General features: G+C 43.9%; 1 protein-coding gene across 7 annotated transcripts in view; it reads left to right on the top strand.

Annotated features, from left to right (window-relative positions):
• Positions 1-14,032, top strand: part of DUS4L (dihydrouridine synthase 4 like) — a 46,119-nt gene extending 32,087 nt beyond the window's left edge. For 3 of the 7 annotated variants that reach the window (XM_083463720.1, XM_083463715.1, XM_083463721.1), the window contains exons 2-7: positions 2,503-2,633; positions 5,727-5,848; positions 7,037-7,154; positions 10,989-11,111; positions 11,476-11,702; positions 13,604-14,032. In XM_083463720.1, coding sequence (XP_083319846.1) covers positions 2,503-2,633; positions 5,727-5,848; positions 7,037-7,154; positions 10,989-11,111; positions 11,476-11,702; positions 13,604-13,854 — 972 coding nt within the window. In that variant the 3' untranslated portion in view covers positions 13,855-14,032. The other 4 variants (XM_083463719.1, XM_083463718.1, XM_083463717.1 and 1 more) reach the window with 4 other exon arrangements.
• The last annotated feature ends 408 nt before the right edge of the window (positions 14,033-14,440 follow it).

Raw genomic sequence — 14,440 nt, 5'->3', positions numbered from 1 at the left:
TTTATATTGTATTTAAATGAAATGAATGAATTGGAAAGTGAAAATAATGCGGCAGCGGGCGTTGCTTCTAATGCGGCTTGAGCCCTTCTAAAAATTGCCCTGCAGATGTCAACAGGGCATCCTTGCCGTGGCTGTGTCTCAGCGAAGGAGGCTTCACCCTGCAGCTCTTGAATAGGAATATCGGGTGAGCATGGCTCGGTTTTTCCAGCCCAGCGTCGCCGCCCTTCAGTCTCGCTCCAAACTCCAGCCTAATAATCCTTGCGGTCCGTTGTGTGCAGAATTCAGATATTTCCACTTTTTTTTTTTTTTTTTTTGCTTTTTAACCCGAACAGTTTATCAACAAGATGCTTTTACGCCCTGCTTGCCCACGGGACCCGAAGCGACGCGGCTTCGCGTCTCCGCCCTATCACCGCCGTACGATGTCCCTGTTTAGACTAGGGCTGCTCTCGCTTTCGAAGGAACCCAACATTCGCAGACCTTGCGTAACTCTAAAATATTGGTAAGTCTAAGGCCGGCCCCGCTGAGACGCCTCACATAAGCTCTAACTGGGGATCTCCCGTAGATATACCAAAGGCTAGACGTATATACTACTTCGGTCCTGACTTGACTTTGCTGCTTCGTTATATTTAACGCTACCTCCGCCCTAAACCCGATCGGTAACTTTCCGCGGTAACTCCCAATGCAAAAGGAGAGAGAGAAAAAAATGTCGAGGTAATAAAGGAGCAGCTCCTTAAAAAAACAAAAACGGAAATCGAGGCTGTTTGCTCCCTCTCTACTTTTCTTGTTTCTATAGTCTCCCTTTTCGTTTCGTTCAGGACGCTCGCCTTCTCTTCCCGCTAAAACCGGCTGCTCTCCGGCCCTACGGAAGGGCGGAAGGGCCAGAAGGGTCAAGGTAGCGTTCCGTAGTGTTCTTCCACGGCTTGGAGGCTCGGGGAAGAATCCGCCGTCACATCCCCAAAGGAGCTTCTCGCAGGCTTTTTCTTTTTTTGCCTCTGCTGACGTCCTGGTTCTTTTTCCGTCATCTTTCTTTGCTGCTCAGGACGTTTCTTCTGTTATTTAGGGGAGAAGCTGTGTTTTGAGCAAGCGTTTGCTCATCATTCTCACCCACCCCCATGAATGGTTAGGGCTATTGAAAGGCTCCTAAAGGTAAAGGGTCCCCTGGCCATTAGGTCCAGTCATGACCGACTCTGGGGTTGCGGCGCTCATCTCGCTTTATTGGTAGAGGGAGCTTCCGGGTCATGCATGACTAAGCCGCTTCTGGCGAACCAGAGCAGCGCACATTTACCTTCCCGCCGGAAGGTACTTATTTATCTACTTGCACTTTGATGTGCTTTTGAACTGCTAGGTTGGCAGGAGCAGGGACAGAGCAACAGGAGCTTACCCCGTTGTGGGGATTCGAACCACTGACCTTCTGATCGGCAAGCCCTAGGCTCTGTGGTTTAACCCACAGCACCTAGTCGTACAATTTGTGGCGATTTCAGAGTCTCATCCATTAAAAGCAGCCTCAGCAAGTTGACAAGGGCACTGTGGCTTCTTAGGGCCGGCCCCACCCTGAGGCAAGGTGGGGGAACCTCCTCGGGCAGCAGAATCCACGGGGGCAGCAGATCCTGATGTAGATCACAGAATCATAGAATTGGAAGGGAAACCCAGACCAGTGGGTGGGTTGTGGTGGTGATCATCTTGTCCAACCCCCCTGCGATGCAGGAATCTTTTTTGTCCAATTGCCTAACGTGGGACTCGAACTCGCAAGCCTGAGATTGAGTCTCAAGCTCCACTGACTGATTTATCCCAGGAACCCTTTCTATCCCTCATCCCTTTGTTCCTGGAGTGGATCTTCACTCACCGCTTCTTCTCTGGCAAGGAGAGGGGGCACTATTTTGTGGTTCGCCTCAGTTGCCAAAATTGTCTTGGGCTGGCCCTGTGTGGCGAACCAACGCTATTTTGGCATGAGCTTTCAAGGAGTGGAGCCCTTCATCAGAATAAAAAGAGAGTGTGGTGCTTGAATTGGTCTGTAGTACGCGAAGGCTTATGTGCAATAAAATGTATTAGCTTTTAAAAGTACTTTGGTTTTGCTGCAACTGACCAACATAGTAGGCCCTCTGAAATTTCAGCCATTGAGACCAATCCGTTGAAACATGCAGCTCTGTTGAATCAGGATGTAAGGTTGTCAGTTCTGTTAGCCAGTTTTGGTATTTTTCGGTGAGGAACGACTTCAGATATGTATGCAAATAGTTTTTGTTTTTGTTTTTTTAAAAAAGCAACTTTGTGGTGAGGGCTCATTGGGGCAAAATCCCTTCTGAATATAGCCTGGCTTATTTTGACACTGCTATGAAGCTGTAAAATATGTTTTAAGTGTTTTATTGAGCTTGAAGTTACTGTAGCTATTGATCAAAGGGGATTTAAAAAAAAAACAACCAATTGTTTGCAATTAATAGGATAATGCTGCAAGCTTAGCAATATTAAAAGTGTTTGCTTTTTTCTCAGTTGTTTTTTGTTTTGCAGATGTGGCCCGATAATTTTTATGTGAGTAGTCAGTCCAGAGAAATCCTTCAATGTCCGCTAAGAAATCCAGTTGATTTGTTTCACTCTGAGACTATTGTGAAAATATGTGCTCCTATGGTTAGATATTCAAAGTAAGTGCCATTTTCAGATTGCTTCCTATTCCCATATTTTCGTGGGCTGTAATAAACAATCCCATCCAAGAAAATTGTACTTAAATTGTACTTAAATTAACTCTATCTGTTGATGGATGGCCATCCTGACTCGGCCCCAGACACACTGACCGGATGTTTGGAAGCTGTGGCTGGATGGTTACGTGGGAGCCGGTTGAAGCTAAATCCTTCGAAGACAGAGGTCCTGTGGCTAGGACGGGGCGATATGGGATTGGGGGGGGGGGCAACTCCCATCTCTTGCGGGGGCGCAATTAGTGCCAGCACCGTCCGTTAACAGTTTGGGTGTAATCTTCGACACCTCCCTTTCCATGAAGGCGCAGATTGCAGCTATAACAAAGGCGGCATTTTTCCATCTCCGCCAAGCTAAGCAGTTGGCTCCTTACCTCTCTCGCCCTGACCTAGCCACTGTGATCCACGCGACGGTCACCTCCAGACTGGATTATTGTAACTCGCTCTACGTGGGGCTGCCCTTGAGACTGACCCAGAAACTCCAGCGGGTGCAGAATGCTGCAGCGAGACTCCTTACGAGGTCTTCGCTGCGAGATCACATTCACCCGGTGCTACACCAGCTGCACTGGCTCCCGGTGGAGTACAGGATCAGGTTTAAGGTGCTGGTTTTAACCTTTAAAGCCCTATACGGCCTAGGATCCTCGTACCTACGGGACCGCCTCTCCTGGTATGCCCCACAGAGAAACTTACGGTCTTCAAATAAAAACATCTTGGAGGTCCCAGGCCACAGAGAAGTTAGGCTGGCCTCAACTAGAGCCAGGGCTTTTTCGGCTGTGGCTCCGATCTGGTGGAACACTCTGTCACAAGAGACCAGGGCCCTGCGGGACTTGACATCTTTCCGCAGGGCCTGCAAAACAGAGCTGTTCCACCAGGCCTTTGGCCAGGGCACAGCCTGACTCCCTCCCTCAGCAATCTTCGCGGAGCTCTGGCCCAATGGTTGCCAGTGGCCTGAATTAATTAATTTTATAATGAATGATTTTAGAGTGTTGTTTATGTTATACTTTTATACTGTTTTATTGTTGTTAGCCGCCCTGAGCCCGGCTTCGGCTGGGGAGGGCGGGATATAAATAAAATTTATTATTATTATTATTAGCTGTGAGTACACACACAGCTTTATTGCGGTCCATAGTCCCAAAGTACACAGTACAGCAATGGAATATAGCAACAGTTATTGAGGTATAAGAGCGGTCTTGCTAGCCAGCAGAGGAGCTCTAGCTTTCACTTAGCTGTGAGTACTTCGTTCTGTTTGTTACTCACATTTTATCAAGGCTTTGAGCCAATGGGTCTACTTTGATGTGAACGCTAAGGACTGCAGCAACTAATTCAAGCAGGTGAGCAGTGACAGCAGCAGCAATGGGTTGCTAGAGTGGCTGAAGCAACTGTCAAAATTGATAATTTCTAAACATTGCTAGAGGCTTCTATACACATGGAGGCCGATTCACAGTCTCCTCTAGAACTTTATCAACAAAGAAATATGTGTTAAGTATTTTGCAGTTGCCTGCAGGATATTTCCAATTTTGACAATTTGATGGGAATGTACTTTTTAATCAGAACTGTGCTGCACAGATGAAACTGAATGGTCATCTAATCTCTCTTTCCTTTAATATGGCAGCAGCTAATGCAGGAAAGACAGCTGAACTTGGTTATCAGAATGATGTCAAATAGTTGCCTCCCTTTCTTAGAAGTACAGTGGTACCTTGGTACTTGAACGGCTTGGATCCCGAACAAATCGGCTCTCAAAAGTCGCAAACCCGGAAGTAAGTGTTCCGGTTTGCAAATGCTTTTCGGAAGCCAAACGTCCAACGTGGCTTCGCTTGAGTGCAGAAAGCTCCTGCAGCCAATCAGAAGCCATGCCTTGTTTTTGAACGGTTTCGGGAGTCAAATGGACACTCAGAATGGATTAAGTTTGAGAACCAAGGGACGACTGTACAGTTCCTGTTGTGACAGTTGCTAACCTGGAGGGACTACAGTGGTACCTCGGGTTACAGACACTTCAGTTTAGAGACTCTGCTAACCCGGAAGTAGTACCTCAGGTTGAGAACTTTACCTCAGGATGAGAATGGAAAGCACGTGGCGGCGGCATGGCAGCAGCGGGAGGACCCATTCCCTAAAGTGGTACCTCAGGTTAGGAACGGTTTCAGGTTAAGAATGGACCTCCAGAACGAATTACCGTATTTTTCGCTCTATAACACGCACCAGACCATAACACGCACATAGTTTTTAGAGGAGGAAAACAAGAAAAAAATATTCTAAATGAAATAGTGGATATATGATTTTTGTGGTTCATGCTGTGGCCACAGACATGTGATCTGACAGTGAGTTTGGAGTAGCCCAATGCAAAAATCCTGAGGATCCATGTGGATCCATGCTTTGTAACCACGGAGGAGGGAAGGAAGGGGAACCATGGATCCTCTGCTCACGACTGTAGCAGACCCCCCACCCCACCCGCAGGCATTCGCTCCATAACACGCACAGACATTTCCCCTTATTTTCTAGGAGGAAAAAAGTGAGTGTTATGGTGCAAAAATATGGTAAGTTCTTAACCTGAGGTACTACTGTATAGTTTTTGGCTGGAGCTGAGTCCAGGCATGATGGATGGGTGATTCGCTCTTAGCTCTTTTTGTGCTATCAGCTCAGCTGGCTGGGCTGGAAGGTACTCAGAACACTTGCCCAGGAATAGCCTAATTAATTTTTTATATTTTTGAGAAATCACATAAAATAAATGTTCCAGTTGCCACACAATGAAACGTAATGTGCCTCAGCCTGTTGAATCATTTGAACATATAAACACAACTGCTAACTCCACAATACACGGTTTGAGAATGGCATTATCTTAGCTCCCCCCCCCCCCCCTTTTGGCCACTTATGGAAAAAGAGCGTTTGAAAGCCATTTTAAAAATTCATTCTCTTTATATGAGAAGTGATTCTGTTGCACTTAGTGTTGTTCGGAACAAAACACCAAAATGACATACATTTTGTTTACCCAAAAAGTGTTTTCATTAAAATTAGTACGATTTGTTTCTCAGATCTTTCGGTGTTTTTCAGATTGCCTTTCAGAACGTTAGTCCGGAAATACGACTGTGATTTATGCTACACTCCAATGATTGTTGCAGCTGATTTTGTCAGATCTGTAAAAGCTAGACACAGTGAATTTACTACAAACCAAGGTATTGTGTTTGCATTTCTTCAGATTCATTAGATAAAATGCAAGGGCCACTTGGGGCCCTTTTTGATGCTCCTTAAGCTAGGGGTCTGTATAAAGTCCTATGAAATTACTTTTATTTAAGCTAAAGTCCTGTATACAATGAGCACTAAGACTGAGTTCTGAGTAAACATGCATAGGATTGCAGCATCACCAGAACATCTGGGTTCCCACCTTAGTTCCGTGAAACTCCAGACATAACTATGTTTTGGAAATCACAAATTCTAACTGCCATGCAATAATTGATAAAAAGCATTTTACTACCACACACATGGTGCTCCAGCCCATGGCATGTTGTTCCTCTACCAGAAGCAGTATTCTGTGGCACTAGGACAGTGGAGTCTGTACCCTACATATGTTTGCATTTTTATGAGGCTTGACTGCTTCAGTAAGGACATGGAATTATAGATGGTTGTTCTGGCATAGCAGGGAACTTTTGTGGATAATGTTTCCAGCTTCTCCCTCCCTACTTTCTTCACTTATTTATTATTATTACAGTGGTACCTCGGGTTACATACGCTTCAGGTTACAGACTCCGCTAACCCAGAAATAGTGCTTCAGGTTAAGAACTTTGCTTCAGGATGAGAACAGAAATTGTGCTCCGGTGGCGCGGCAGCAGCAAGAGGCCCCATTAGCTAAAGTGGTGCTTCAGGTTAAGAACAGTTTCAGGTTAAGTACAGACCTCCGGAACGAATTAAGTACTTAACCCGAGGTACCACTGTATTATGAAAAATTATCAAGACTTCATGATTTACATCCTAAGATAATTGAAATAAATTTGTGGAAGGAAAGTTTTCCATTTTCTCCCCCTCTTACAGCCACCTGCACCTCCTGAACACTTTCCCAGAGGGTCGTCCTGATCAAAGTAGCATGTGGGGGGCAGGCCCCATTCCTGCAGAAGGGAAGAATTGCCCAATTTTGACCTGAACCCTGCCCACTTTTGAGTGATTTCTCCCTCTCTCAGCAGATCCCCATCCCATATTGTTCAAGATCGTCCCTGACCCTTTGGTGGCTGGCAGAGCTGGGGTGTGTGAGAAAAGTTTTCCTCCCATGAATATCCTTAAATTAACCCTTAAATCTTAGAATCAGACCCAATACATTGTATGTGTATATGTGGTGTGTTTTTCATTATTATGAAATGTCATTTTATCAGGTGATCGCCCTCTGATCGTTCAGTTTGCCGCTAAAGATGCACACGTTCTAGCAGAAGCTGCTTGTATCATCAGTCCCTTTGCCGATGGCGTAGATGTAAATTGTGGCTGTCCGCAGAGGTAAAATTTTAAGAAACTCGGCGAGCAATGAGTAAACTGCACATTTTAACTTTTTTATATTTCAGGTATTTATATCCTGCATTTCTAGACATAAACAATTAAAATATAAAACACAAGAAAAAACATCTCATTGCTATTACAAAATGTTAAAAGAGCAGTCCAAAAACAATACACAGCCTAGCATCATTTGCATAAAATGCATTAAAATGCAGATTTGAACAATAAAGGTACAGTGTAAACTGGTAGAGCTGCAAAAATAGAGCTACCACTGAACAGGCCTGCCAGCCTAATAGATCTTAACTGTGTGCCTACAAGCAGGGTCTCTGAGGCCAACTGTTCTGGTCCCTTGGGATAACCAAGAGCCGAGGTCCGAGTCCAGTCCGAGGTTGAAGTCTGTAAAAGCTGAAGCTGGGTGCAGGGCAGGGAGTCTGGAGAGGTCAGGAGCGCAGGCTGGAAAGCAGGACAGGGTTCAGGCAGGAATTGGCAACCTACAAAGTTGCTCCCGCAACTTGGGACTGGGGCTGGCTGGCTTTTATCTGCCCCGAGGTATAGGGCGGCCCCGATCCTCAGGTGACTCGCCTCTCCTGGCCTGGAGGCGAGCACTCCTCCTGCGGGAACTTAGTTCCCTCCGCCTCTCTGCCCTGAACCTCTGTAGCTCAGGAGAGGCTGGAGGGTTACCGGACCCAGAGGCAACCTCACCTTCCCCTGACGGGGCTGAGAGTGGAGCACCTGGGGGGGCCACCAGGTGGCGCATTGGAAGATGGCCGACAATAACATCTCTCCGACCCACAGGAGGTAATAAAGAGGCTGCTATGGGATGTATGCAGTCTTCCTACCCCCCCCCCAAGGATATGGGGGGGACAGACTTGCCAGCGACGTCCATAATGCACCCCCGGATTCGAAAGAAGGGGGTGCAGGACATTTGGCATCAGCCCTCGATGGGTTCGGCGCTTTCTGACGCTGTCTCCAATCAGTGCCCTGGTTCGCTTCAGCTCGAAAATATAATTGGAAATATATAATTGGAATGAAGCTGAAGCACTTACATCAAGCAAAGTTCGAGAGATAAGGCTGCTGATTAATGCATCTCTGTGTTTGGAGCAATGGGAGGAGACAAATAAATCAAGCGATGAACCACCATTATGAGACTGGTATGTGCGGAGCGAAAAAAGAGGGGGGGTGGAAGAAAAAACTTTTATTTTCTTTGCCTCATGTTAGTATTTATAAACCTCCACCCCAGAGAGACGAATCGTCGCCTTTTACTAATCGCAAGCAAGAATTTAAGAGCTGTGTGGAGTGAATTATTGATTGAAGAGAGGACTGGTAAATATGGAGTGCGGAGGAAAAATTCTATGACACAGTTTTTAATGGCGTCTTGCTAAGACAGGCTTGTCAAAGAAAGACGAGGGGAGGAGGACCAGGGTCATTTGAATGTAAATGATGGATTGAATGTGATAACCTGGCAGAGCCCCTTTGTGATATATGTGGCAAGCTTGGGAAAATTAATAGGACAGACCGAGGATAAATTTTTTTGAAGAAAGGGAAGAATGGCGGCTGTCCTTACGAGATACGACTTTTGGAGTGTGCAAAATCCACGCAGATGTTGTTTGTTCTTAACCTGCTTGCGAAGACTATCAGAGATTGCAAAGAAAGGAATACATGATAACACGAAGATGAATAAGTAATAGACTATCTGCACAGATCTGGATAGAACCGTATGATAAAAGCAGTAACAGAAGTGATGCTTTGATTCTCGTTTGGAGCTTAATGTAAGGGTACCCCCAACAAAATTTAAAAATCTGGCTGTATAATTTGGAAGTAATATGATTTGGAAATAATGTGATTGGATTGGCCTGTTAATAAAAATTATGTTTTAAAAAAAGAGTGGAGCACCTGCAGGCAATGGGTCCTCCATCACCTCAGGAGCCAGAGCAGACTCAGCTGGTGCCTGCACCTGAGGATCCAGCACAGGTGAGGACCCTTCAGGCTCAAGCCCCAGCCCCGGCTCAGCTGGTTCCGGAGGTGGGGAATCCTGTGCAGGCTGGGATTCCTCAGGTTCAGAATCTGAATCCGAATCCCAGGCCATCACACCAACAGGTTTGCATAGGTGCAGGCAACCCTCTGAATAATCTGGCTTCAAATTATATAACTTTTTATGAATGCACAATTAATGTAATTGGGTGATGATTTAACTTCAGGAAGAGCATTTCTGTGTCAACGTTTGACTGAAACCAACCATTAAATAGAGGCTAACTATAAACTTGGGTGCCCTGCTCGGCATAGTTCATAGCTTCTCTGAGTTCTTCAAGCCCCTTCGCCACGGCAAGGCAGTGATCTATGAAGGGATCTCCATTCTCCATTCTGAAACCTCTCCATTCTGAAGGAAATCAGCCCTGAGCGCTCACTGGAAGGACAGATCGTGAAGCTGAGGCTCCAAGACTTTGGCCACCTCATGAGAAGAGAAGACTCCCTGGAAAAGACCCTGATGTTGGGAAAGATGGAGGGCACAAGGAGGAGGGGACGACAGAGAATGAGATGGTTGGATGGTGTTCTTGAAGCTACCAGCATGAGTTTGATCAAACTGCGGGAGGCAGTGGAGGACAGAAGTGCCTGGCGTGCTCTAGTCCATGGGGTCACGAAGAGTCGGACACGACTAAACAACAACAACAACAACTATAAACTTAAGAGGTTGTATCCAACATGCCATTCAACTTGACAGTAAGGTTTATACCAGCAAAGCAGGTAGGGAAGCAATTTTGGGTGAACCCCCCCCCCCAATAATATCCCTAACCCTTAAATCTGCTCTAGATGGTTGAGGGACACTTGTGAGCTGATAGGTGAAGCTGTAAAGGGGAATCACTGGAGATAGCTTCGCTCCCCATCCTGTAACAGAGGCCAAGCAACTTTGTTAGATACAACCACTGAATATGTGCAGAATCCTGGCTGCTTTCCATGGGTGTTTGCAGACTGGATTTTTTCCCAGAGGAGGCAAAGTCAAATACTTCCGATAAATAAACATGGCATGGTAACTAGTGTTAGAGACCACTTCTGAAGCTCTACTGACTGACATGAGGTCTGGGTAGATTTGACCTCTGAGAAACTTGTATTTCTCAGTGGGTAGATAAGCAGTCCATTTATAGCTGGACCTGGTGTGTAGATAATGTTTTTCAGGCAATGCTGGAATCTTCAGGTCCTTCTCTGTCTCTGTTCAACTCCTCCAACCTTCAAGGTTGGGTTGCATCAGAATCTCAGAAAATATCTTACTAAATATACAGAATATGGCAAGTGCTTTGTTTTAATATAGGGTTTAAACTAGTGTTGCCATATTTCAAAAAGTAAAAACCAGGACAAGCGAAAAGGTGTTGAGCTTTGAGGTTTTTTTAGGAAGACCCCAAAATTGTTGAGCTCCCCCCCCCAAAAAAAAATCATAAAAATTGTTGAGCTTGTTTTAGGAAACCTCCCAAATTGCTGCGCTTTTTTAAGGGAAACCCAAAATTCGTTAGACGAACCCCAAAGTTGTTGAGCTTTCTTTTACAAAAGCACCAGAAAACCAACAATTTTTCAATTGACTTGTCTAAGATCCAGGACAAAGCACTGCCTTTCGGAAATTCCCCAGGACGTCAATTCTGCCTCTGAAATCCCAATAATGTCCAGGAGTATCCAGAAGTATGGCAGCCCTAGTTTAATCCTTCTATAACAAAGGAAACGTGTTAGAATATTAGTCTGGATTTCCTGAAACCCTCATGTCATTATTTTGCTTCCTCACAAAAATGAGAAAAGGAAAAATTAAGCCATCTATTCTAATATGCAAACATTATTTTGCTATTTCAATTCAAGGTGGGCTATGGCAGAAGGTTTTGGTGCTTGCTTAATAAACAAACCAGAACTGGTGCAAGAGATGGTGAGGCTGGTAAGAAATCAAGTGGAAAACCCCATGTTTTCAGTATCTATTAAGATAAGGTAAGTTTTGATACCACCTACATAAAAAAATACATTAAAAGTGTAATTGACCAAGTGTAGAGGAAGTTCCTTACTTGTCACTCAGCCAAACTTACCTCTCAGGACTTTTGTCAGGGTAAAATGAAAGGGGGGAGTGTTATTTCATTAATTTATTAATTACCTTTCACCTAAGTCTCAAGTCACTCTAAAAGCAAACAAGAACAACTAAAATAGGTTAAAAACATTTAATTAATGAGTTGAAATATAATTCTTAAATTTTTGAACATTCCCCATTTGTTCCTTGGTTCTCAACTCTGTGCCATTTTTCCATGCCATTCAGACAATACATGCTGAATTTTGATGTTTTTGTTACTTGTAATGCTAGGATTCATGATGACCTAAAGAGAACTGTAGACCTGTGTCAAAAAGCGGAAGCAGCTGGAGTGTCCTGGATTACAGTCCATGGGAGAAATGTAGAAGAAAGACACCAGCCAGTACACTATGATGCAATTAAAATAATTAAACAAAGTATGTCTATACCGGTTATAGCTAATGGTGACATTAAATCTTTAAAAGATGTGAAGGACGTTCATCAAAAAACAGGAACAGATGGTAAGAACAACTTGTGGGCTCATTTGGGCTCTGCCCTCTCAATAAATGGGAAATATATGTGTATATTTTATCCCTGGCATTAAACTTGAATTGTTTGCAAGAAAAGAGTTAAGATGGAAGGTAGTTTTAATGGATTGGTTCACTTAGTATCTATTAAGCAATGTTTCTAAAGCTACAGTCCTACGCCCACTTACCTGGGAGGAAGTCCCACTGAAAACTACGGAATTTACTTGCAAGTAAACAGGCGTAGGATGGCACTGTTAAACTACAATTCTAAGCAGAGTTACTGAGGTGTAAACGCCATTGAACTTGGGAGCAGTTACTTCCAAGTAAACATGCATAAGATTTCACTGTAATAATAATAATAATAATTAATAATAATAATTTTTATTTATACCCCGCCCTCCCCAGCCAAGGCCGGGCTCAGAGTGGCTTACAAGCAATAATAAAAACAAGTTGAATGATTACAACTTAAAAACAAAATTAAAATACAACATTAAAATATTGAAACATTAAAATATTAAAATGTAGCCTCATCACAGGAGAAGAAGGAAAAGAAAAAAGAAAGAGAGGGAGGGAGGGAATCAAATTGGCTCCAAGCCAAAGGCCAGGCGGAACAACTCTGTCTTACAGGCCCTGCGGAAAGAAATCAGATCCTGCAGGGCCCTGGTCTCATGAGACAGAGCGTTCCACCAGGCCGGAGCCAGTGTTGATAAGGCCCTGGCTCTGGTTGAAGCTAATCTAACATCCTTAGGGCCCGGGACCACTAGGGTGTTGCTATTTATGGACCTTAAGGTCCTCCGTGGGGCATACCAGGAGAGGCGGTCCCGTAGGTACGAGGGTCCTAGTCCGTGGAGGGCTTTAAAGGTCAAAAGCAGCACCTTAAATCTGACCCTGTACTCCACCGGGAGCCAGTGCAGCTTGAAAAGCACTGGGTAAATATGCTCCCAAGGCAGGGACCCCGTGAGGAGTCTCGCTGCAGCATTCTGCACCCGCTGAAGTTTCTGGGACAGCTTCAAGGGCAGCCCCGCGTAGAGCGAATTACAGTAGTCAAGCCTGGAGATGACCGTCACATGGATCACTGTAAGAAAAGTAAATGCGTGAATACATAAAAGTGTAGCATACAGGGAGGTCAAAAAGTAAATATGTGAACTAGAACAGAGTGGCTAAACATAAAATATGCATATATCAACTGTAGCAGATGGAAAGGTTATCTGGCAGCCGTGTGGGAAAGTGATCTTGCGACAGAGATTATCGCTTTATTTTTCACTGCGAAAGAACTGAGGACAAAATTAACTTTAGGTCAGAGTTATAAGTATGTTAATAAGTGCGGTTGTAATTGAAAGCAAAAAAAAAATCTGTGTTCACAGTATTTCTAAATTGGACCGATGTGGGGCTGAAATATATTTAGATGACCTAGGACTTAATTTGGCTCTGTACAGAGTTAGTACATGTTGGAGACTCAAAGTGCCTTACAAAAATTTCCACTGTGTTGCAATACAGTCTTATGCATGTTTACTTAGAAGTAACTCCCACTGTTTTCAATAGAAATTGCTCACAGGTAAGTGTTTGAAGGGAGTGCAGCTGTAATATCTGAAGAAGCAGTCCCTTTTACTTATTCATCTCCCAAATTACATCCTCTCTTCCCATTTCCAGTCTGTTCCATCTTTCCTTTGTTCTTACTTTCTTTCCCTCCCTCCCTCCCATTTAGACGTATAACCAAAGCCTTTTGTTAAGCCCTGCTGACAAAAATGCCACTGTCATATTATTAGACTTGCAACTTCTAAGGGGATCTGATTTAACTAAACTCCCATGGTAATGTGTCCAACACAGGGCCTTTAAACAAATAAGATAAATTATGTGCAGTTTTATTTTATTGTTTGTATTCCTTTCCATGCTAGGTATCATGGTTGCTAGGGGGCTTTTAGCCAATCCTGCCATGTTTGCAGGCTATGAAGAAACGCCTCTGCGGTGCCTGCAAGACTGGGTCGATATTGCTCTTGAACATGGGACTCCTTTTGCATGCTTTCACCACCATTTGATGTACATGCTGGAAAGGATTACTTCAAAGCAAGAAAAGAAAGTTTTCAATGTTTTATCAAGTACATCGGCTGTTTTAGACTACCTTAGAAATAACTATGGTGTGCACTAACTTTAAAATATAAAGACTTCAATTTCATTGTTCTACAATGGGACGTTAAACTCAGAATATTTTATTTTTCTATATGAAAAATGTTTTTGTCTCTGAATTCTTACAATCCCTCAGATGAATGTATTTACAATGTTTTAACATGTTCTTAAAAATAAAGCTGTACAAATGTCACATTGGACGCAGTCGTGCCTGAAATTATTAAGGTCCATGCAATATCACTTCACATTGACATTCGTTTCAATAGGGTGTACTCGAGACCTGTAGCTAATAGCCAATTTAAAATCTGCAGTGATCATTTAGTTACATATAGTTCCTTCAAAGTGATATCTGTAAGATTTTTGGAATCAAGCACTCCTTTGGTGTCCTACGTGTATCTGACATGGTATACATGTGGCTTATTAAACAATGGAATAAAAAACGGTTGAAAAATACATTTTACTAAGAGATTTGAAAAAAGATGGTACATTTAAGTGATCTGAGGAGTTTCAATGAGAAAGGATAAGGATAGAGATAACTGCCCTCCTGGCTGATAGATCTGTACCAGGGCAGTCATGGTGGTATGAGACCCAGGCCTTCTCTATATATC

This window comes from Podarcis liolepis, assembly GCF_965112155.1.
Source record: "Podarcis liolepis genome assembly, chromosome: 10".
NCBI classification, from domain to species: domain Eukaryota; kingdom Metazoa; phylum Chordata; class Lepidosauria; order Squamata; family Lacertidae; genus Podarcis; species Podarcis liolepis.
This window is presented reverse-complemented; position numbering and strand designations above follow the sequence as displayed.